This window comes from Carassius auratus, chromosome 45, assembly GCF_003368295.1.
Source record: "Carassius auratus strain Wakin chromosome 45, ASM336829v1, whole genome shotgun sequence".
Lineage (NCBI taxonomy): Eukaryota > Metazoa > Chordata > Actinopteri > Cypriniformes > Cyprinidae > Carassius > Carassius auratus.
Window position 1 is genome coordinate 3,861,051 of NC_039287.1, and position 25,322 is coordinate 3,886,372.

Below are 25,322 nucleotides of genomic sequence, written 5' to 3' on the forward strand. Positions count from 1 at the left end.
TTGCTCCATTTTTTTTTATTCAAAACAAACAAACAAACAAACAAAACATAGTATTTAAATATTTAAATATTTATTTGAACAGAATTCTAAACTTCATTTGAGAAATTATTGTTTGGATTTGATAAACATTCCTTGGATAAATTTTTTTTCTTTTCTTTAAAACAGTAGATACCTGACATTAGCTATTTACATTCACAACATTTTTCAAAACCATACCAAAAAAATTTAATCTGCATACTTTCAGACTTGCTCCTCTTTTTTCCCTTCCAGACTTTTTTCTTTCTTAAAGAATTATAACTTGTGCATGGTTTAAAATAGGCAGCAAACTGCAATATCTTCCATCAAGTTCATTATTATATTAGTTACATGAGAATATGTAAAAAAAAATGGTCCGTTGGAAGTCATGTCACGTGATCTGATGGGGTGCTTCGAGCATCTCCATCAAGAAAGTGTCTATGGGTGTGTCTCCAATCAGCTTGAAGAAAAACAGGTGCTCCAAACACTTAAGGCCAATGGATCGGAGGGCAGGAAGACGCAACAGAAGTTTAGCAAACCTGTAAAGCAGGCAGGGAGCAGGATAGCAGGTGAACTTGAGTATGTGCCACAGATTTGATCAGTATTTAACGAATACTAAACATGTACATGACTGTACCTGCCAGGCTGGTCAGGGTACTTGTGTTTAGTATAGGTCTCCAGTGAGGCGTAAACTTTCTCCCTCAGTGCCTCTACATCCGCTGGGTTGGACAAGCCTTTGGAATCTATGAGAAGAGACAGTCTGCATGATTATACATATACTCAGCATATCAAAACATCTAACATATCTTTACTTCTAATCTATTAACGTTCATAAAGGCATTTAAAGGCATTCTTTAACTACTACATATATTACATTATATTACAAAATACAAGTTTTCTCTTTAACTTGGGTTTTTTAATAATATAATATTAGATGTGCTTTATAAGATAAAACCAATCAAGGTCTTCACAATTTATCATCACAATATCAGTGTCAATTCCCAAGGCATGCCAGGAAAACAAAAGAAATTGGTTTGTAAATAATGGTGGAACGATTCCTTTAATCATATTATATTACAAAACTTTAAATTAAACAAAACAACTTAGTTTATCTATGCTGCAGACGAGCGTATAAAAATGGAAGTGCTCAACACACCAGGATTGAAGAGGACGATGGCTCTAAGGCAGCCTAGTTCGGTCTTATCCATCTGCATGTCCTTCATTTTAGACACCAGCTCAGTCAAAACCCTGCCACACACACACAAAGCTTTCACTTGAACACAATGGTTGTAATAAAAATAAAGATGACACATATTTTCTGATCATTCTCTAAACACACGAGATGTTTATTAATTCACAGGTGTTGCAGGTAGAAAGACTCACCTGTTAAAGATGGAGCCCACACCTGCACTGTGAGCACTGCTCCTGTGGACATGCAGGCCTGTGCCCAGCAAGATGCCATCTTTAACTGTGATTGAGCGATGAGAGAAGGAAGCAATGAGGAGCTCGTTCCATCCTATTAGAAGAAAAATGACATGAATAACATAAATGACATGAACAGGAGGAGGAATTTTTAATACAATTTTTAATTCAACACAGTATTCTTTATTAGCAAGTCTTTATGATGTTCTGCGGAGTGCATGTGAAATGTTTGACCAGCAGAGGTCAGCATTCCCTCTTACATAACCAACACAGTTCTGCCTGACTATTAAAACTAAAACTATTAAAAAGATTTTAGAAATTGAAATCAAATAAACCTGAAATCAAATAAAAAATGCCAATAATAGATGAAAACTCTAACATTAAAATTAATACTTTTAAAATAATTGTTGCCTTGGCAGCTAACTGAAATGAAGATGTTTATGTATTATAATCACTAAAACTAGAACTAAAAGTTATATATAAATATCTATCTCTATCTATCTATCTATCTATCTATCTATCTATCTATCTATATATATATATATATATATATATATATATATATATATATATATATATATATATATATTATGTTACTACTTCAGTTATGATTTTAAAATAAAGGCAAAATATGAATTTTATCAGTATTGAATGATTTTTATCTGCATATCACTTCACAGAGACCTAGCGTGGACATGCTGATGAAACTGGTTCCTGTTTAATCGTAGGTTTTATAATTTTAGTATAGCTGTGCTTTGTCTTCAAAAACTACTATTATTATTATTTGTCTATATCAGTGGTTCTGGAGAGCCACAGTCCTGAAGAGTTGTGCTCCAACCTTGATAAAATCTCACCTGTCTGCTGCTTTCTAGTAATCCTTAGACCTTTATAAGCTTGTTCAGGTGTGTTTGATGAGGGTTGGAGCTGAAGTCTGAAGGACTGTGGCTCTCCAGGACTGACGTCGGCCACCCCGGTCTATATCTATATATGTTTACACATGTGTATAGACTTATGAGTGTCTTATACCTGCTCGAAGCAAAATGACCTGATCATCCAGAGGCAGATCTGAGAAATTAGGTATTCTCTTGGCCCACTCCACAAGAGTAAACAGCTGCTTGTCAGCTGCGTGGCAGATATTAGTGACTGGGTCATTTGTCTGGAGAAGGAGACCCAATGAAAAAGAGGAAAGAGAAAGAATGAGAGAGATTATTTAAGTGGTTACTTTCTCAAAGATTCAGCATGTATGTACTGTGTAAATTGTATTTGAATAAATCGAAATGTCTTTGTCTTACTGAGTTGCCAGGATTGTTCTCGGTGTATGTCTCAGTCTTAGGTTCGACTGCAAGTTCTGCATCCAGAATCTTATCCACAGGCATGTCTTCATTAAAACCGCCCGTCGATTCCACATCATTATCACCTTTTTCCCTCCCACGCTGCCTCTCTTCCTGCACCGCTACGGGGTCCAGCAGAGCAGAGCAAACGAGTACATTACAAATCATTGTAATGACTTATGGCACATTTAAACAATATTTAAGAAATCTCATATTTTTAATATTACCTTTATCTGTTATATTAAAATCTATTTAACTTTATTTTAAAGTATATTTTAGATTCTGTAAGAAAACACTTGTACAATATAATGTATTCTATTATAAAGCAGTTATATAAGGTTATATAGAAATACTATATCATTTAATGTATATTATATATAATTTTATTTAGCGTAATATTAAAGCATAATGTTAGAATGCTTAAAATATCTTCTGGCCACAAAGGCAGCAAAAAACAAAACCCATCAGCAATTCAAAGGCAATTAAAAAAATCATTGAATTGTGGATACAGACCATGCAAATACAAACTTTCCCGTTTCATGCCCATTGCTAGGCACTTCTGGTAGCGACAATACTGGCAACGGTTGCGCTGGCGTTTGTCGATCAAACACTCTTTACAGTCTCGACACGTGTAGGTCAAGTCTTTTCGGATGGTCCTCTTAAAGAAGCCTTTGCAACCTTCACAGCTGTAAACACCATAGTGCTTCCCTGCAAACACAACCATACTGAACCTCAGAAGAGATGGAGACGTATCTTGCATTAACTTCCAAACCAAAACCGAGTGCAACACCTAACACAACACCATCCCTGTGTTGTTGTACCTGAAGATCGGTCGCCACAGATGGCACAGAGGTGTTTGGAGAGGGATCCAGGGCTGGTGCACTGATAGCTGCTCATGTTGCTCAGCGGAGCCAATCCTGGTGGAGGCTTGATGTCTTCTGAGTTATTCACATTTAAAGAGTTCATCTGTAAGACAGGAAGAGATTAGATTCAACGTTATTGTCATTATGCAGAGTACAAGTACAGATCTAATGAAATGCACTTAGCATCTAACCAGAAGTGCAATGTTATAGTGTTTTATATACATATAAGTGCAGAGTAAGTGAAGCTATGATATACAGAATGTACAGTGGAGTTGCTATATACAGTATTGAGCAGAGTACATACAGAATATAAATAGGAATGCAAATGTATGTACATTATGAATAGACCAATGTAAGATTATATATACATAATGAACAGCAGCAACGTGAGAACAGTGGTAATAAATACAGTTGGATGAGTGTGCAAAAGTATTGTTAAACAATGTATTATATGCAAAATAACAGTAGTGCAATGATATTTTTATAGAAATGGTTTACTGTGCTTTGTACAGTAACCACTAAAGACAGTTTACAGTAATAGCCAGAATAGTGTGCAGTCTGAGCAAATTATGAGTAGTGCAAATACATGTGTGTAAAGTACTGTGACCAGAGCAGTAAAAGAGCAGGTGCTGGTTAGATTGGTGATGTGGCATTCAGAAGTGTTACAGCCTCAGGGAAGAAGCTCTTTCTGAGCCTACTAGTGCGAGAACGTAGGCTCCTGTAATGTCTGCCGGAAGGAAGGAGGGTGAAAAGTCCATGGTTAGGGTGAGAGGCATCCTTGATGATGTTTCTTGCCCTGCTCAGACAGCGCTTGTGATAAATGTTCTCAATGGAAGTTAACTGGGTGCCGGTGATCCGTTGAGCAGTTTTCACCACCCGCTGGAGTGCTTTGCGGTCAGATGCGGAGCAATTGAGAGATGTGAGGAGATGTGAAGATGATGTGAGGAGAGATGGAAACAGCTTATCAAACCAGGAGTAGACTTGTTGTCACAATGCAGCAGCAGACTTTATGTCTCTTTCCCTCTCAGAACAATTCACAATTTCCCATCCCATACTGTTTTCTGCACTACTCCATTAAGCCTGAAGGGGGCAGTACATGGTCATACCTCAGGCATAAAGCAAGCATGTCAAATCCGGAATGTGTTTCAGTGAGCCTTATTTTGAGTGAATTACTGGCATATATGTTTGTCTGTTGATTTGGGTTTGTATTTGGCTGCTTCTTTTGTGGAGAAAACCTCACTTTTCACAACATAATTTCAGTCATATCTCAAAGATATCTCAAAGATATCTGTTTGATAGAGTGTTATTGTTCATTAAAACTATACTTCTACAATTAAATTAAGATGACTAATAATCCTGCTAGTACAAATTTAAGATGAAAAACCAAAATGAAAATTAGAAACCTAAATTAAAATAAGAAAATTTGCTTTGGCAATTAACTCACACAAGTTTAATATTAAAATGATGAAAAACCAAAGTTTTATAGAAATAAAAAGATAAAAACATAACATAACACAACAAAACAAAACTTTCTGATATTTACCTTGAATTTACTTTACATTCTGTAACAAGTAAAAACCCATTTTCACACAATAGTGTGTTTTAAAAAGTCTAATATATTTTAATACATGTTATTTTATTTTAATTTGAGTCCTTTGTGCCTTTATTTTGTGAACATTACATCCACTCGGGACCAAAAAAGAAACACCCATGTACAGGATTTCAGAACAAGAAACACCAGGCACGGCTAAAGGCGCATGCTACCAGCATTACAACATTTAACCCATTTTCCTTTCATTTCAATATAATTTCAAGTAGACCCTGTATGTCGCAACACACACACACTTACTTGCCCCATATGCCCATATACTGTAAGCTCATAGTTATTGATGTCCTTTCATTGGACTAAAAGCCTGAAACATTTGTCTGAGTCAATGGCTTTCTCTGGCCTCCAGGGAGAAATGAGACACCCATACAGACACACATAAGATGACCTCTTTTAACACCAGGGCAACCCTTACACCCTTAAACTGGGTCGGTACCCTAAAGTACAAAAGCTAAAAAGTACATCTTTGTACCTCACTTCCCTGTACAAATGGTACATATTAGTACTTAAAAGGTACATATGTGACCCAGGACCACTAAACCAGTCATAATTGTAAACATTTTTGAAATTGAGATTTGTAAATTATCTGACTGCTTGATAAATAGGCTTTCCATTGATGTATGGTTAGGACAGGACAAGTTTTGGCTGAGATACAACTATTTGAATATCTGGAATCTGATGGTGCAAAAAAATCTACATTTTGAGAAAATGGCCTTTAAAGTTGTTCAGATGAAGTTCTTAGCAATGCATTTTACTAATCAAAAATTAAGTTTTAATATATTTACAGTAAGAACTTTACAAAATATTTTCATGGAACATGATCTTTACTTAATATCCTAATTGTTTTTTGGCATAAAAGAAAAATCTATAATTTTGACCCATTCAATGTATATTTGGGTATTGCTACAAACATACTTAAGACTGGTTTTGTGCTCTAGGGTCACATATTAGTAACCTTTTAAAGGGTTTTGTCAATAGGCAAATTTTTATTTATGAGAAAGCTCAACATTTCAGTTTGCAGGACAGACTGCTTTCAGTTGGTGTCAGTAGGAGAGAGCACAGAATTATGGGAATTAACTTCTTACCTGTGGGCTACTGAGATTGTTAAATCCCATACTGGGTGTAGAGGGCAAGGACATGGATGGTGAACCCAGAGACGGGGCGATGACTGAGTAGGGTGAGGCCAGGCCATTCATTGATGAGTCCAGGGTGCTCATGGGAGACTGCAGTGGGCGGGACGAACTGATGACGGACGGATGACCCACCATGGAGCTTAGGGGTGGTGGCTGAGAGGGAGGCGAATTAAGAACACTAGTGTCTGTGAATAGACAAAAAGAAAGATTAATATGAGACAAGATAATACAAATTAAAACGTAATACTAAAATGACTGCTGGTGACATCAGGGATCACTGACACATGGATGCTTCACAAAATTAGTTTTTACTGTATTTTGTAAGTAAAAATCGAAATTATTCCAAACCTATGACCTGTAATGTATAAATCAATCAGAGAGGTCAGTGTGACAGGTCTATATGAATTTGTCATGACAACCTGTGTTTTTATTTAGCATGTACAGACGTCAGAGAACAGGGTAAGTGTGTGCGCACAGGAACATCTAGTAACGGTGGAAATGTGTGCCTTTGCAGAACATCAATTACCTCCTTTATTAAGGCCTAAAATGTGTAATGAAAAATAAGCTGTTTGAGTAAATGTAAGAGGGCACTTCACTAAGAGAATGCATTAAGCCCTGCTGCTTTTCCCATTCAGTCAGCAGCTGATGGGGTGCTACATACGAGTACCTGGTAATGGTAGTTTGTACCAGCACAAACACATATAATCTATCTAACGTAGTACAAGGACACACACAGGGCAAAGGTTGCACCTTTTTGCCAATATTGATAGTGTTGCAATCCCTTATCTCATTTCATCATTCATCAAGATGAAGATCAAATTAAATGATTAAATTAACATGAACAAAGCTTCAAGAGGTTGCTTTATTGAAGTGTGCAACACAAAAAGCAGTGATTTGATCAGATATTCTGGTGACTGTAACTGTTAATCTCTTGCAGGTTATTTCAATATACTGCTTATGTATTATTGCAAAATAAACCCACACAGGGTGATCAAGACCTCAACATTAAGAGGAGGGGATTCGAGTCCACCGTAAATATATGGCTGCTTACCAAATAAATAAATGGACATATAATGTTACTTTGAGCTGAAATTGTTTTAGCAAATGAAAAGAAAGAGGCAGCAGAGTGCTACAAGACAATGGACAGTCATCAATTTCAGTTTAGCAGTCAAAATAGTGCATTCATATATATTTCTTAAACTCTCATATATTACTAAATGGCTATAAAGCTAAACACTAAAATACATAATATGCAAAAATAAGGAATTTAAATCATTTATCTCTTAAGTCATCTACATGTTTTATCATTCTCGTGCTGAGAATGATGGGAAATGTAGTATGAACCACATATAGTAAACCTGCCAAATGAGAAGTTTGTATACACTGGGAAAAAAGGTAAAGGGCTGTCAGTAGGCCAGTACCCTAAAGGTACATCTTAGCACCTATTTACTCCAAAATAGTACATATTACCTTAAAGTTAAATATTAGTACTTTAAAAGTACATATAAGAACCTAAAATGTACATATTCGTTTTTTTTCCTGTGGGGAGACACACCCTATGAGTGTCTGAAGTTAGCTTCTTTTGTAATAGAATTCTCTATCTTGCTGTTTCTTTTACTTAAAATTAAACAAATCCAGGATTTAATGTTTATTAACAGGCCTATTCATGAATTTCAGCACTTAAACATTATAGTGTTATAAACAAACAGTTGGCAATGGCTGTATTCTTCCAAGCTGGTGCATGTGTGTGTGTCCCAGACTCTGGGCAGAAAGGGGAATTTTTGTGGCAGATGGCCAAGATGCCTTTGGTGGGGCAGAAATATGGTCATACAGTGGTCCACGTGTCGGCCTATCCTCAAATGGCCCACCTGATCCATTGCATTTAAAACAGACCAGACAAGTCCAATGCTTAAGACAGACTCCCTAAGGCTGAAACAAGGCTGTTACACAGAATCTTTATAGATTTGGTACTGCATCTTTATACAGAGCTTAATTTGACAGTGAAAAAGTTATTCATAATATCGAAAAAATAATGTTCACGATCAAATCAACACCAACACACAGAAGGACATTAAGGCCCCCCCAGAATATATGCCTCTAACCTTTAACTCCAAAGTTTTAGTTTTATTTTGACTTTAAAATATAAGTTTAACAGGTATAACTGAGACCCTATACATGGCAAGGTTACTTACTATAGCTCTATCTCTGCAGATTTGCATTTCATTAGGTCTAAAATAAAAATTGTTTAGATGCATCAACCTTTAGTGGATAATTCAGATCTTATTCTTCAGAGATGGTCCTTGTGCCAGACATTCGTCAGGATTTCACAATGACTGTCGGCAGTGAACATGACCTTTGTACAGCTGTCTGGGAGCAAAGGGCACCCTTTGGTAGACTGCTATCAAATTCAGCAGAGACCACATGAAATCGCACAGGTCAGCGTGGACACAATCACAGACATAAACTGTTACAGCATGCTTCATGCAACAAACTGTAATTAATATCCTCACAGATACTATATACAGCAACGAAGATGTGTTTAGTTTCAATGAACAGCAGATGGAAATTATTCTGACATTAGTAATACAAAGGTTGAGTAACAGATTGGAAAGTGACATGAAGAACATAAAGAGTGTGTGCCATTAAAAATTTACAAAAGAAAAGACACAAATAATTCTTTTCATTATGTAATTATAATATATATATTTTTTAGAATTCATTCATTTTAACTCTAATTGCATTTAAATTAGCATTTAACAATATTGAATGTGACTCCAAAAGTCAAAATACATAAACTTGCAATAAACTAGACTTTATTGTTTATTGTATAATACTAAATAACACAACACCCCCAAAAGTAAGTTTTGAGATTTAGCTTTTCAGATTTAGGAGCATATTATTGGCTGGAACCACACAGACAAACGTGAAAATCTAAATCTAAATCTCTTGAATCACTTATTTCTATCCTAAACGAAGTTGACATCTGATAATTTATCACTAAACCCTCTTCTCATCACTGACAAATATTTTCAACCAACCTGTCAAAAAGACAGGGGTTGTGGGAAGGGCAACAGACACAAAAAGATGGAAGGGGGTAGAAGTGATAAACACTGTCCCACTCTATCCCAGTCTGCCGCAGAGAGCACCCTGACATTAAATCAACCCTTATTAATGCCATATGCCCATAATCCTCCAAAGCCCAGGACTACATACACACACATACCTCACACTTCAACTACAAACACCACTTATTCAGCCATATCATAAACTACTTTATCAGCACAAGCTGTGTTTCTATGTGAATAATTAACCTACACAAGCAAAGTCAATTTTATAGCTGGTAATAATCTTATCTTTACCACCTAAACATCTCATTCACCATTCTTTAAATGAATAAATATTAATTACATGCTACACACACACACACACACAAATGTAAAAAGACACACAAGCTCATGTTTTTCTTACCAGAACTGCTGAAATAGAGCATTATATTCATGTTCATGTCCCCAGAATCGCAAAGGTAAAAATGAGCTGGACTCATGCAGGCCGCAGGAGGTCTAGGATATGTTTACTTTTTTATGGCAGTATTGACATCTGTCTTACACTGTTACTATTGAAAGGGTTTTTTTTTTTTTTTTTTGAAGGACTCGTGTGTTTGAGTGTGTGTTCTGTTGCTAAAAAAAGTCGAAGGCCTGTAACTGCTGCTTTAAGTGGAGACAAAGTCAGTGTTTGAAAAGGTAAGAGAAGTGAATACTAAAGAATGATAGAGGACTATCAAGTGAAGAGACATCATTCAGTGAACCAGGCATGCACTCCGAGTGTGTCCTGTAGTAACCTCTGTTTCACTCTGTTCAAAACAAGCACACTTTGTCACATGCATCACACACGCATAATCTAACTTATGCTGACAACTGCTTTATATGACACAAAAAAAGAGAAGTAAAATAAGGACAGACAGACAGATAAACATATAGACATCTAATACTGTACACTAAATATTACTGTCTGAAACTGGACATCAGATAAATGCTGACTGGGTCGATATGTTGACATTTGGAAACAAACTTAACAGGAAATGTTAAGCTTCAAAACATCCTATCATATCGTGATCATATGACAGCTGATATTCTGTGGCACTGAAGTGAACTTGTTTAAAAAAAACCTGAGTAATGATTGTGACATCTTACATTTGATGACCCCTGTTAATGTCACAATGTAACGATCAGCAGGGACTGTTCCAATGAACATTGCACAAGAGTTTTGAAGTAACTGTTCCACCAGACCTCTTGTATAGTGGATGAACTGAACTGAACTGTTACAGATTCTAAAACACTTTAAAGGAACACTACTTTTTTTGAAAATAGGCTAATTTTTCAACTCCCTTACTGTTTTACTGTTTTTGAATCCATTCAGACGATCTCCAGATCTGGTGGAAGCACTTTTAGCTTAGCTTAGCTTAGCAAAGATCATCGAATCTGATTAGACCGTTAGCATCTCGCTCAAAAATGACCAAAGTCTTTGTATATTTTGTCCTGTTTATAACTTGACTCTTCTGTAGTTACATCATGTACTACATTGTGATTTTCTAGGCTGATATGTCTAGGAACTATACTCTCATTCCAGCGTAATAATCAAGGAACTTTGCTGCCGTACCATGGGTGCAGCAGATGCAGTGATATTACGCAGCGCCTGAAATAGTCCCAGCTAGGTAACTTCCAATAAGCCTATTTTCAGGCACTGCATAATATCAAATACATAATTTATATGCATTTAAAATATATATAGTGCGCCAATTGTTAATATTAAAATTACAAAAAATACATTCATGAATACTTCATGAAACTAAATAAATCGTTTTTTTTTTATTAATCTTGAATCGAGGTTGCGATCTTCTAACGATTAATCATGCAGTTCTAGTGCAAATATATCAATATTTACATATAATATTTACATAACAATATCCAAGTGCACACACTTTTTGACTAAAAGCCCTAATAATAGGACTATATGGACTATATTAGGGCTGCACGATATTGGGAAAAAATGACATCGCAATATTTAATTTTTCTGCGATATATATATAGCGATATGAAATCTAATCTAATTTTTTCTTACAAACAGCCGGGGCTCGCTCTCTCTCTCTCTCTCTCCCTCCCTCTGTCTCTTTCTCTCACGCGCACTCTCTCGCTCTCTCTTTCTCGCGCGCTCTTGAAAAGGACTTGAAAACATCCATAATGTGTTTGATAAACATGATAAACTTTCACTCTACGATGGTTAAGCTGTGCAATTAATCCGCGAATCACATTCGTCAAGGGCCAGGGAGCAGCTGGCCCTTACAGTTAATGAATAACGTATCAACTATGACAGCCTACATCAGGGCCGCGGGAAGTAATTTTGAACAGGGGGTGCTGTGATTTTTTTTTTTGTTTGTTTTTTTTGACAAAAAAACCTATGAGCCTATAGGCCTATTTAAAATACATTTTAAAAATAAATACATTGAGATTTACTACTTTATTGTCATATACACTTCAGTGCACAGCCAGCCAGGGTCTGAAACACAGACATCAGTTCTCAGATATGCGCAATGCGTTATTAATCTGAAGCAGAATCAGAAATAATAGTTTAATAATCGAAAGAAAACGAAATAATTACTTTCATTACAATTTCAGATAGCCTATACATACATGCAACTTATTTAGATACAACAAATAATATTACAACAAAATATAATATTAATCAAACTTCACAATAACGCTAAAACAATGCAATCGATTTGGTCAGCTGGCTTGAGTCACTGCACGTTTATTTCACACGCAACTCTATTAACTCCAAAATCTTTTTACGCACACCACAAGGAAATAATCTCTGACTATTTAAGCAATTTGTTTATTGAACAGTTCTCCACATCCATTACGCAAAGAACACACGCACAGTATAAAGCTTTTTGTCTCCATCTCCAACCTCTTTACACAAACAAAAAGGAAATAATCTCAGACTATTTAAACGTTATTTAACAGTTCTCCACAACCATTACGCAAAGAACACACGAACGAAATAATACTCTCCATCTCCATCCCCACCACCTTACAAAAATACTATAGTGTACTACTTACAATTGCTTCGCTAGTCAAAGCTGATCCCACACTTGTTGACAAAAAAAAAAATGTTACAAGCGCGGCAGCACAATGCTCTTACCTGAGCTACATGCAGGGGGGGGGGGGGTGCCCGGGGGGGGTGCCCTGGTTGCAGGTGTCCAAATGTCGAGGTGCGCTGTATTATATAAAGATGGATGTATTCTGCATGGAACGAGCGGGAAACCTCGTTACTCGGCGACCAAACCTGCCTGCCTGACGTTGACAGCGTAACTTCCGAACCTGTGTTGATTAGGCCTCAAAATATGAAATTAAAATCCAAAATATATACGTAATAGCCTACGTGTGTCAAAATCATTTTCTAAAATATTCATAAGGAATTTATAAATTGTGCAAAATATTTTAATAGGCCTACTTTTTTTTATTTTTTATCTCCCTTTCGTCACTAGGGGGTGCTGCAGCACCCCCAGCACCCCCACTTCCCGCGGCCATGGCCTACATCGCACATCCTGCGATGTGACTATTGTGGATTCGTACATCGTGATATCGATGCTTAAATGACACATCGTGCAGCCCTAGACTATATGAACACAAATAAACCACAGCAGATTATTTAAGTACTGTGAGTGTACAAGGCGTAACCAGGTTTTTGCATAGTTTAGTGACAAATCGTACCAGCATACTTTTTAGGTCAAAATGTGTGCCTGCTATGCAAAATGTGTACAGGTTAGTAGGTCTGCAAATGTAAAAGCTTAACTTTTGATCAACTTAATATATATCCTTGCTGAATAAAATTAACAATTTCATAAAAAACTATCTTACTGAACCCAACCTTTTGAACAGTGGTGTATAAAATTCTCTCCTGTTGATTAATTGATCGTTAATTTAAAAGACGATCGATGAAGGAAATAATCGAAATTTGACATCCCTAATGTAAACTAATTGAATGTGTTACTAGGCAGCAGTTGTAAAAAAGTTCCTTAAGGCAACAACTGCACACAAAAAGTTGTTACCAACTGAGAGTAAATGTTAGGTTACAAATGGGATCTAACAGCAGCTGCATGTGAGAACCCACATAACCACATAACACATAACCATGAGTAACCTCAACAAAAGGGGGAGATTTAAAAAAAAAAAAAATAAATAAATAAAGAGGGGGAGGCTCTGTCTGTGTTTATATCAAACATATTGTACAATTTAGAAAGACTGTCTGAAGATAATCTCATCAATGAACAAAGACCGTCAAAAGATGTTTTCAGTTAAAAAAAAATTGATTCAGTAGCAATGTTTGATTCAGTAGCAATATCTGGCAGCACTGCTTTGCCGCCACAAAAGACAGCAATCAAAAAAGCAGTTTACAGAATGGAAGGAAATACGCAAAAACTAGCCATAAAAGAAGTCTGTGCTATGTCTTTCAGTATAGTTACATTTTCACAAATCATGCCATAAATTTTCATAAGAGCATTAGACAAAGTTATTGTAGTTATGTATTGTTGCATGAATAATAAACTGATCAAATTAATACATCCTTAAATATGGTAAAGTATTAACTAATTTTGGTGCAATAAAGTATTGTCAAATAAAGTTTCTTCTGTATTCCACAGAAAAAAGAAAGCAATACAACTTTAGAAAGACATTAAGGTGAGAAAATGATGACAGAAATTACATTTTTGGGTGAACTATCCCTTGTCATCACTAGAATTAAGATGCCTAGGCATATCTGTTAAGGCATGTCCACATACTTGTAATGTATGTTTCAGCTGTAGCTTCCAAAACATCATATATATATATATATATATATATATATATATATATATATATATATATATATATATATATATATATATATATATATATATATATATGTTATATTAAAGACCCATAGATGTACTCCAATGTAAATTAATGTAATCTTTTACGTAATATTAATTTGAAGAAAGAGACATACACGCAAAATTTAATGCAGACTCACTTACTATGTTGGTATTGTGCACGTTTTATTTGTTTTGTCAACACTGACGCCTCTCAAAAGAAAGATAGAAACAGAAAGAGAAAGAACAACAGAGCGACAACAACTTCTGTCACCGATTTCTATTGTGCGATCAAATAGGAGTGTGTCCTTGTCAGTCCAAGTATTTACACATACCCAACCACAAAAAAATGACCCTCAACAGAACTATTGTTAGAGAGAAACAGAAGAAAAGCAAAGCAGCGAGGGGGTGAAGTACAGTGAGTATCTGTGAGATATATAGGGATATACTGAAATAGACTGATCCAACCAGACCTTCCTAAAATATCCACAATACTCCAGTGCTACCTTACCCTGATCTATAACAGCTGAACAGCATTAGAGAACATAGCTTTGCCAAGTACTCTCACTGCCAACGGCTGAGAGCAGAGGTTACAGATTAATTACACACAAGCCATGATGACATGCCAAGCAACTGTCTAATCAATAGTGTAAATTCAACATATATACGTGTACACACACATATACATTTATATTTATTTATAAATGATAAATGCAGTCTTGGTGATCATAAGACTTTCAAAAACACTGTAGTGTTTATTACAATAAGATAAAATAAAAATCTAAACCCAAGCAAACTTTCACCATGTGCAATGTAAAAAAAAAGCACATATATAAATATAAATATATATTATTCATAACTAGATTTAAGCAAAATATATTATCAAATATGACATAATCAACCTGACTATTATATTTTTTTCAATGTTAAAATATACTTATGTCTACAACTTGAATTTGGGTAGGGACTATCCATTTGTCCAACCAATGGCAGACAAAGAGAACCGGAAACCTGTTTGAGAATAATCATTATTTTTCTAATTTCATTTGGCAATGTTAAAACAAACCAATTTCAATTATGAATGTAAGCTGTGTATTCCCTTGCTTTAAAATAACAACACCTTCCAGTTGTTTCCAACAGTATGATTCTCTCATCTTCCCTTAGGATGCATCAGCCGCGTTATTCCTGGGAACTTAAGTGTTACAGGAGTATCTTATTATCAGATACTCACGATTGTTGTAGTGATCGCCCTCTCTGCTGTGACTCTGGCCGTGAAGAGGCAACGCTGCCGGATGCCACATGACTGCGAGCACCACTTGACCAAATCTCACCAGGCACAGTAGAGCACCTGTCCGAACACAGACTCACTCTGCTGATGGAACAGATGGGATATGAGTGAAACAGGACGGCTGTAGTAGGAGGATCCACAGGGAGGAGTCTGCTCGTTTATGGGATTACTTGGATTATCAACGATTGAATCCAGCAGGAACCGTTTACTGCCACAAAGATCAGCCTCTCTCCAAGCTTTGACAAAAGTCCTTCTGCACAGACTGCAGTTTGCCTGGAAAGAGGCTCAGAATGTCATATCAGCCCAACCGACCACCTGTTGCACGGCCAGAGATGAAGTGGGCTTGAGTGTGCGTGAGTAAATTTACAGTATATCTGATTTTCAAAAACATTCTATAATTTAATATCACAATAATACTATTACAGCAGTGAAATGGCAATGGCCATGCTCTCTCACACATGCATGCACAGTTTACAGCCAAGCCTGGCAGCCTCCTCTCACTCTCGCACACCTGCTTGTGTGTTCATTATCTAATGCACTTGTAACTTTAGACACTGCCTGTGTTTGTGCCATGCTGCATAATGTACTACATTGGCAAAGAACAGTTCAAAGACAATTTACCTAAAAAGAAAAATGCTGAAAAAAGATATTTTAGATAATGTTCAGAAATTTAGAAGTTTTTTTTTAATTAATACAATTATTTATTCTGAAAGGAATGCATTCAATTGATCAAAAGAGACAAATAAATGCTGTTCTTTTTAACTTTTTATTCATTAAAAAAAATCTTAAACAACTTATCACACAGTTTCCACCAAAATATTAAGCAGTTTTCAACATTGGTAATAATGAGAAATGTTTCTTGAGCAGCAAATCAGCATTTTAGAATGATTTCTGAAGGATCATGTGACACCAAAGAACAAACAGTTATTTAAAAGTCTAATTAATATTTCAACATATTACTGTTTTTACTCTATTTTTGATCAAACAAATGCAGCCTTAGTGAGATAAAAAAAAAATACAAAAATCAACCAACCTCAAGCTTTTGAAAAGCAGTGAAAAATAAATAAATAATGAAGATAAATAACTACAACTTTATATTTACTGACTGAGATATCAGCATGGGTCATGCCAGTGCCAATGGAATTTTGAGCCAAATTAATTGTGCAGAAAAAGATTAAAAATAAGCTTTGAGGGATTTCAATCCAGTGATGCAATGATGAAGACTTTCTACTAAAGCCTTCAATACATCAATGCTGATGCTATTACAGTTTCACTGAAAGACAGTGGAGAGAACTGCCTTCATGACAGAATGCCTTCAGGGTGAACCTAAAAAAGCCTCTTTAATATGTCATCCTATAAAAGCAATGCCCCACATGGATATCTCTGAATGAGATGAGCGTTACGATCACACAGAAGATTGACACAATTGGAGCTGCCTATAGAGATATTAGGAGCTTCATCAACAAAACAACTGTATTAGATTTTCTATCTTCGTGCAATTCTTTTGCTAAAAAAACGATCAGCCACTGAAATATCTTTTATAGTAACTTATCCTACTGATAAACGTTTACATTAAAAGCGGAAATAACACACACAGTTTCATCTCATGTTAATCTTGAGTACCTACGGTATGTAGTAGTACTGCATCCTTCACATCTCTGAAGTGTCTTTAGTTTGATCAGATTTATAAAAGACCGATACAGTTGTAGGTGAGCCATGGGCTGAGCAAAAGAGTCACTAACATGCAAAGCTCTTGTTTAGCGATCGCCTGCAAGCTGTGACACTGACATGAATAAAACAAGAACAAAAACTTTATTGACTTAAATCAGATATGGCTAAAAATAAGATCCAGCAATATAAATTCGATCCGGAAGACTTCCGTAACCCGTATGAAGTACAATGATGGCCGAGCTCTTGTCTTTGCTCTTTCTCTTGCTGATGTGTGCGGACTCTTCCTGGAGTGTTTATACAACAGATAAAAATAAAAATTTCAGATAATATACTGATAAAGAATTTTGTATTATAAATGTTTTCATTCTTGTAGGTAAATACCATATCCACAAGTGTAATCTCCAATATGCCACATTGTAAGGTGTTTTTAAGGTGTGTTTATATCTTGAAATGCTCTCTGTATTGAAAAATATTTGGAAAACACTGACTTGTGCCTTTTTCAGGATTCCTCTTTAAAATAATTACATTATTACATTTACTACAAATGTTTTCCCCATGTGTTCCTCTTAACTTTCATATTTATTATCCTTTAATTTATTACTTTATTTAGTTTAAAATTGAGTTTTCTCAATTTCTCAAATCTCAAATCTGGCTGTTATTTTTATTCTTTGTTGTTATATTTTTTTATATTCTGTTACAGTATACTGTATTTGTATCTGTTGATTCATTGGTTGATTAAAAAAATAAAATAAAATAAAAAACCCTGAAGGAGTGTCTTTGACACAGAAATACTCTATCATATGTCCATCTAATATGTTACACAGTATGTGTACATTACCGTTCAAAATCTGGGGGCAGTAAGATTTCATTTATTTTAAAGAAATTAATATTTTTCAGCAAACATGCAATTGACTGATCAGAAGTGACAATAAAGATTCTTCTGAACGATAGTGTAACAGCTGACTTTGAGGGTCAAAGACACAACTGTCAGCCCGTGTTGACAAGCACTTGAACACAGTTCACCCGCTACTATGATGTGGGTCCACATCTAACCTTTCAAAGCACCATGTCCTCTGAGAAGCAATCAGGACATGAACATGTCCATAGGTCAAAATAGATTTCCACCCTTGCCCTAGTCTACTTTACCCTAGAATGTCTATGAATCAAGAACAAGGAGCTTAGGGACAAAAAAGCATCTATGTTAGTTTGTTTATCTATAGCAGCTGCACTACAAGGGTTATGACTGTGCATAAGAATTGTTAAACTGCTGTAAAAAGGGACTAATGTCAATAATCATTTAATTGATAGAATACATAGGCCTACACCCCAATAGTGTTATGATGAGGACCCTTTTTGCAAACACTTTCAAAAAGAATACATACACTCACCCTTCCAATATGTTATTTTACCATCGACTACATATCTTCTGTTTCCCCTGGCTAGGCTTCTTTGACTCTCTAAGCCAAGCATGTGATGGTTAGGGCGATTGTGCTCAGTAAGTCATACAGGTGCATCTCAATAAATTAGAATGTTGTGGAAAAGTTCATTTATTTCAGTAATTCAAATTGTGAAACTTGGGTATTAAAAAAACTCAATGCACACTCAAGTCTTTGATTCTTTTAATTGTGATGATTTTGGCTCACATTTAACAAAAAACCCACCAATTTACTATCTCAACAAATTAGAATACTTCATAAATATATTTTTTTAGTGAATTGTTGGCCTTCTGGAAAGTATGTTCATCTAGCGCACTCAATACTTGGTAGGGGCTCCTTTTGCTTTAAATTACTGCCTCAATTTGGTGTGGCATGAAGGTGATCAGTTTGTGGCACTGCTGAGGTGGTATGGAAGCCCAGGTTTCTTTGACATTTTTTGGTCTCGTTTCTTATTTTCCTCTTGACAATAGCCCATAGATTATCTGTGGGGTGAAATTAGCATCTTCAAAAAGCTGGTCAGTAGAAGCAAGAATTAAGTGCTCCAAAATTTCTTGGTAAACAGGTGCAGTGATTTTCAAAAAACACAATGGACCAACACCAGCAGATGACATTGCACCCCAAATCATCACAGACTGTGTAAACTTAACACTGGACTTTAAGCATCTTGGGCTATGAGCTTCTCCACCCTTCCTCCAGACTAGGACCTTGGTCTACAAATGAAAAACAAAACTTGCTCTCATCTAAAAAGAGGACTTTGGACCACTGGGAACAGTCCAGTTCTTCTCCTTAGCCCAAGTAAGACACCTCTGACATTGTCTGTGGTTCAGTAAATCTCTTGACACGTCTGTGTGTGGTGGCTCTTGATTCCTTGATCCCAGCCTCAGACCATTCCTTGTGAAGTTCACTCAAATTCTTTAACTGATTTTGCTTGACAGTCTTCATAAGGCTGTGATTCTACTCAACTTTATGTTAACATGGTTGGATATAGTGTTGTCACGGTACCAAAATTTCAGTTTTCGGTACCGATACCAGTGAAAAGCCACGGTTCTCGGTACCAATTTCGGTCCCAAAGCAAAACACAAACATACTCTAATTAAAAAGTAAACACACTTTTTATCACTAAAAATTAAACCAATGCCATTCTTTATAATTACAATTCTTTACAACTGTGTTTAAAATTTTTCTACAAGTAATTTAATTATGAAAAACAGTAAATAAGTTTCACCCAAATTTTATTTGCTTTTTAATTAATGAAACTGAAACATTTTATTTTTTGGTAAATAAAGGGGATTTGCTATTAAAATTAAGACACAGAAGAAATAGTGTTGATTTATTTCTTTAAAAAGTTTATTAATTTTTTCAAAAGTAGTAGCAGTATCACAGTACCAGTGTCCATATTAAAATGTAAGTTTCAATTTCATGACTGGATTTTGAGATTCCGACCATGTTTTCTGCTTCACAGAAATCATAGTGCCGTATGCGTCAAGAACCGGGTTGACCAGGCACTCGGTACCACCGGTACTTAAAGAAACTGGTACCGTGACATTTACATTTTTTAGTACCGACTTGGTACCAAAGTACCGGGGCCCGTATTCATAAAGAATCTTAAGGGAAAAGTAGCTCCTAGTGACAGAATTCTAAGAAAATTCTTAGAAATGTGGGCGTTTACTCATTAAATTAAAGAAAAAGTAAAGAAAAAAGGCCCTAATTTTCCTTTAAGAATGGCCTTGTGATCATCCACTAACTGGGCTAACAGTAAACACTGTTCCTCTGTCCAGTTTGGCTTTCTCGCCCTTCATGGTTTTGATTCCATGTTTGATACATTAAAACCAACATTCAAACTGCCACTTAAATAGGACCGCAAACACTGTAATTGGAAAGAGTGGAAATTTTTTATAATTCTAAACCAATCAAATACCTTATAGGAAATTAAAAGCATGGTAAATAAAAAAAGGATTTATATACACGCATATAATGTGTGTAAAAAAAAAAAAAAAAAAAAAAAAAAAAAAAACCACTCTTTTTTTTCCTTCTTGGACAACCAACCAATCACAGTCTTCAAAAGATTGTGTCATACATGGCAAAGGGGTCAACCCCGCCTCCTCACTAAGATGAAAGTTTTTGTCTTTTCCTTACTCAGAGTTGCTCTCAGATCGGTCCAGAATTGCTCTTAAGCCAAGACTCCTATGTAAAAGTTTTTTTTAAGCTAAATTAAGAGTTTTCTGAGAGGATGCCCAGGTCATTTGACAACACTAGTTGGATACAGCACTCTGTGAACAGCCAGCTTCTTTTGCAATTAAAGAGCCACACAGATGGGAAATCAAAAATTACCTGTATTACAGTGTATGATGTAGCTGTAAACAATGTGCAAAGTAATTAAACCAAAAAGTGTAATGATTTATAAAGTTATTGGCTTCTAAAGTAAGGAGTCGACTCTGAATCGCTGAAACGAGTCGTTATAGATTTCAACTCTTTTGCCCATCTCTATGTACGTCACTAGGAACACTTTGCATAATAATCTCCGCCTACCGTGTTGGGAGAAACGGAACTCTGAACTCTTAAACCTATTGTACAGGACTTATAAACAGTGATAGGAAGCTTAGAATTTTCATCTTACTGGCTCTTTAATGATTGTTGCTTACCCTCCTTGTGAAGGGTGTCATTGATTGTCTTCAATGATTGTCCTCAGATTATCTTCCCCATGATTGTGTAGCCTAGTGAACCAAACTGAGAGACCATTTTGAAGGCTCAGGAAACAGGTGCAGGTGTTTTGAGTTGATTAGCTGATTGGCATGTCACCACATTTTAATTTGTTGGGATAGTGAATTGGTGGGTTTTTGTTAAATGTAAGCCAAAATCATCAAAATTAAAAGAACCAAAGACTTTCTACTTCAGTCTGTGTGGACTGAATTTATTTAATACAAGAGTTACACAATTTGAATTGAATTACTGAAATAAACGAACTTTTCTACAGCATTCTAATTTATAAAGATGCACCTGTATGTTGAAAGCTTAAAGCACATATAGGAAATATAAAAAAAAACACTGTGAGCAGTTTGAAAGCATGTGTACAGCTGACAATAACAAAAACCTCCGAGCCACTCCTGCCTAACGACTGCAGTATATGTTGTTTCTGTGTCTTTGGACTTGCAGAGTGGGTTTGCATTGTTAAAGGCGGTGGAATGTTGTCAGCTATAGGCACTTCTCAGAAGACCTATGGCAACAAGAAAGAGCTGAGAGTGAAGGCTCAATGCTTCCTTCATTTACATAAAAAAATTCTGTAGCTTAAACAATAGGGCATGGCGCTAGCAATGTCAATGTCGAATACAGTTGAATACAGCTTTTACACTTCTTTTTAATATAATATACAAAAAAAAATGTGTTTGCACTACAAAACCCTGACCCGGAGTAAAAATACATCAGCAATATGTAATACATCTGATATTGCCTTAAAAGCATATGTACAGTAGGCTGAATTCTTGCTCAGCAGGAAAATCCAGCTTACAGGGTTCATATGACATTGCTAAAAAGAACATTATTTTGTGTATTTGGTGTAATGAAATGTGGTTTAAGGTTTAAAAAAAAACATTATTTTCCACATACTGTACATCATTGTTTCTCCCCCTTTCTGTATATTTTTACAAAGCTCATTGTTCTGAAAAGCAGGGTGTACGCTGATTGGCCAGCTATCCAGTGCATTGTGATTGGCTGATTAGCTCAAGCATGTGACTGAAACGTTATGCCCTTTACCATACCATGATGCCATCTCCCAGCACAAGGAGACAAAATTTGTTACATCCAGTGGGAACATAATTATGGATTATAATGACTCAAACTGTCTTTTTACACATTGTGTTGTGTATCGTGCATTATAAACATCTGCATTTGTGATCGGAGAAACGACAAACAACGAACGATACACTACACTAATCAAAACTCATGTTTAAATTGTCAGGGGCAAATTATTAAACACAAAAACGTACTTGTTATAGAAACAACCTTTGTGCACAGCCAGCACTGTAGGCTACTCTCCCAGGTTCAACAAACAGTTCTCCGTAAAATGCGCTGCACACATCTGAATATTTGGGTTGAACTGTTCTGGAACAGTATTGTAAATACAACTTAACCACTGATTTCTGGTTGTGTCCTCTTTTGGAAAGCCAAACAAAGTAGTTTCACTTTCACAACGAAACACAGCATCTCCAGACATGGCAGCGGTAGCACCAACTATACTACAGTGAGTATAAAAGTAAGGCCTCCTTTCTTTGCCTGAACATTTGGGCGGCGTTATGCAAATATTCCATTTCCGGCTGGTCATTTCATGGTGTAAGCTGGGTCTTTGATAGCTGGTCAACCAACTTGTAAGCAAATATCTTACATTGGATTTTCCAACAGTGTATAATGCAATAACACATGCTAATCTATTGTATTCCAGTTAAGTTTTTAATATAAATAATAATTATAACTAAATTCATCACATCTTGACTTGAAAATGTCATGTCAGTTGGATTAACAGCATCGAGCACTTTAATTAGGTGTGACAAATTGGCAACTCTTTATATGAATGAGTCTTATCACTTACACTCAACACAGTCACACCACAACTTGTTGGAGTTGTCCTTGACTTTGCCTAAAATAACATGTCATTCGCACTCACTCCTGAAACAAGCCGCGAGCGTTGAAATACAAAGTTTGCGCTGAAATACAAGCCTATACACACACTCATTCCTATGAGAAGTGTACATTCTATACCCGACTGGAAACCATCTCAAACTCAATAAATAATAATCCCGACACAACAGGCGTGTTTTAAAGGCGATCGATTAGATGAACGCAATTAAAGTAACAACCATGCTTGTAAATCGCGGCGCGATCACCTGACGGATGTCAACGCACGCAGGCTGATGGGACTATTATCTGTCTGAAGTTCATAAGCGAAGTTGTTTTAACGCTTTCGCGGCATGCACATTTTAATCAAACAGCACGGACAACTGCGAAAATATGACACAGAAGAGCAGAAACAGGAAATGAAGAAAGACGGCGACTTACGAAATTGTAAATATGTGTCGTGAGTATCCATTCCGAATCGGTTTACTGTATGGTCTTGTCCTGGAGAAGCACGCCACTACTCTCGATTCCTCTCCCCAGGCCGAGTGAACTACACTCTGGCGCTGCTGGCTGGCTCGGGGCCCCGCTCAGGGGGAGGCGGGAGGAGGGGTTTCACCAACGACAACAATCAGATAAGACACAGGCAGATGACTTCAGCACATGTGTGCATCACTTTTGCATATGCTTTTATACAAAGCATCTTACATTGCATTTTTTTATTATTATTATTTCCTTGTAACTGAACCAAAAATCTTGGTTTCAGTGGCTATTAAACCATTCAACAATGAAAATTAACAGTATCAAGATGGAATCAAAAAAATTTAAAATGTCAGACTTGACTAAGTAGTTACATCAGAGTTCAAAGAATCAGGGCTGTGTTTTCTAAAAGCATTGTAAGCCTTAGTTTCAAATGGTTATACTTAACCACTATTAGTTTTTACTAGGCTTGATGTGCTGATTGTGGGAAATGCAGCCCAAATCAAGTACAAATTCCTTCTCAAGGTAACAACGGAACAGTTAATTTTTTTTTACAGTGAGAGCCAAAACAAATATCATTGTTTCAGTCAGGCAAAGGGTAGGCAATTTATCAACCCGATCTAAGAAAACAACTATTTTACAAGGTGGAAAATTCATATGAATTTTTGCAATGTTATTTGTAGTGAAAAGCAGATAAAAAAAAGTATGATTGATGGTCTAACTGTTAATGCAAAACCTTTATTATGTCAAGATTAAGAACTAACAAACTTTTGTGATTGAGATATGTCTGTTTGCCTGTTTACAAGCATTTATTTTCAGTGTGGTGGCTCAAAGACTCCTTGTGATTCCCCCCAGACTCTTTCTCAGAGTGTGGGGTCATACAAGGGTGAGCCCTCACTACCTCCGAAGGTTATTCAGGAGTCACCAGCATTCACCAGTCTTGAACTAGTGTGGGGTTAGTGCTCAAGATGACCAGTGATTTCACAAGGGCCCTCCCTCTAGGTTTGAGGATAAGCCCATCCCATCCAACAACCCCCACATACTCTGTCCCCTCATTGCAAATGACCTATTAAAGAACACTACACCATGGTAAACAAGATGAATGGCTTTTTTCCTAACACATCTCACACTAATCAAGGCTTTCTGTTGGAACCCCCTTTCTTAAGTCTGTTAGATCATGTTAATTTATTAAAGCTGAACCAAAGAATTAAAAAGGTCATTTATCACTGCTGTCTTTGTGTGGGCTTAATGGTGGCACATGGTGTAAGGCCTGTAATTTGTTATCCTCTCCTTTTTGCTCTTATTCTTCTATTATTTTTAAGCAATTTTTGGGATAAACACAAAAGAAATCAAGTTACACCCAGTTTCTTGTGGCATAACTGTCTGCTGATGATACATTTAAAAAATGCTATATGTGAAGAAAAATATTATGTTAAACATTTGTCAATTAATCAATTACATATTTAATCTACAAGGTGATGTAGAAACAGCTCTGTTTTTTTTTTGTCAATTTCAAAGCAAGCTTTGCTCAATCTGTTCGGTGTTATTAACGGGATAGTACACCCT

The 25,322-nt window shown here is 36.1% G+C and overlaps 1 protein-coding gene across 5 annotated transcripts; it reads right to left on the reverse strand.

The window, feature by feature from the left end:
• Positions 1 to 23,878, reverse strand: LOC113062973 (retinoic acid receptor RXR-gamma-B-like). Of its 5 annotated transcripts, none has more exons than XM_026233090.1 (10): positions 23,721 to 23,878; positions 6,323 to 6,555; positions 3,590 to 3,734; positions 3,282 to 3,476; positions 2,730 to 2,890; positions 2,464 to 2,593; positions 1,399 to 1,531; positions 1,172 to 1,263; positions 653 to 758; positions 1 to 554 (listed from the first exon to the last, which is right to left on the reverse strand). In XM_026233090.1, exons 1-10 carry the CDS (start codon positions 23,749 to 23,751, stop codon positions 407 to 409), a joined length of 1,374 nt encoding a protein of 457 aa, XP_026088875.1. In that variant the 5' UTR covers positions 23,752 to 23,878; the 3' UTR covers positions 1 to 406. The 5 variants fall into 5 exon arrangements, with proteins under 5 accessions (XP_026088875.1, XP_026088874.1, XP_026088872.1 ...); XM_026233089.1 differs by lacking the exon at positions 23,721 to 23,878 and adding an exon at positions 15,508 to 15,802 and having other exon boundaries at positions 3,297 to 3,476; XM_026233087.1 differs by lacking the exon at positions 23,721 to 23,878 and adding an exon at positions 15,508 to 15,799.
• Positions 23,879 to 25,322: the final 1,444 nt, after the last annotated feature.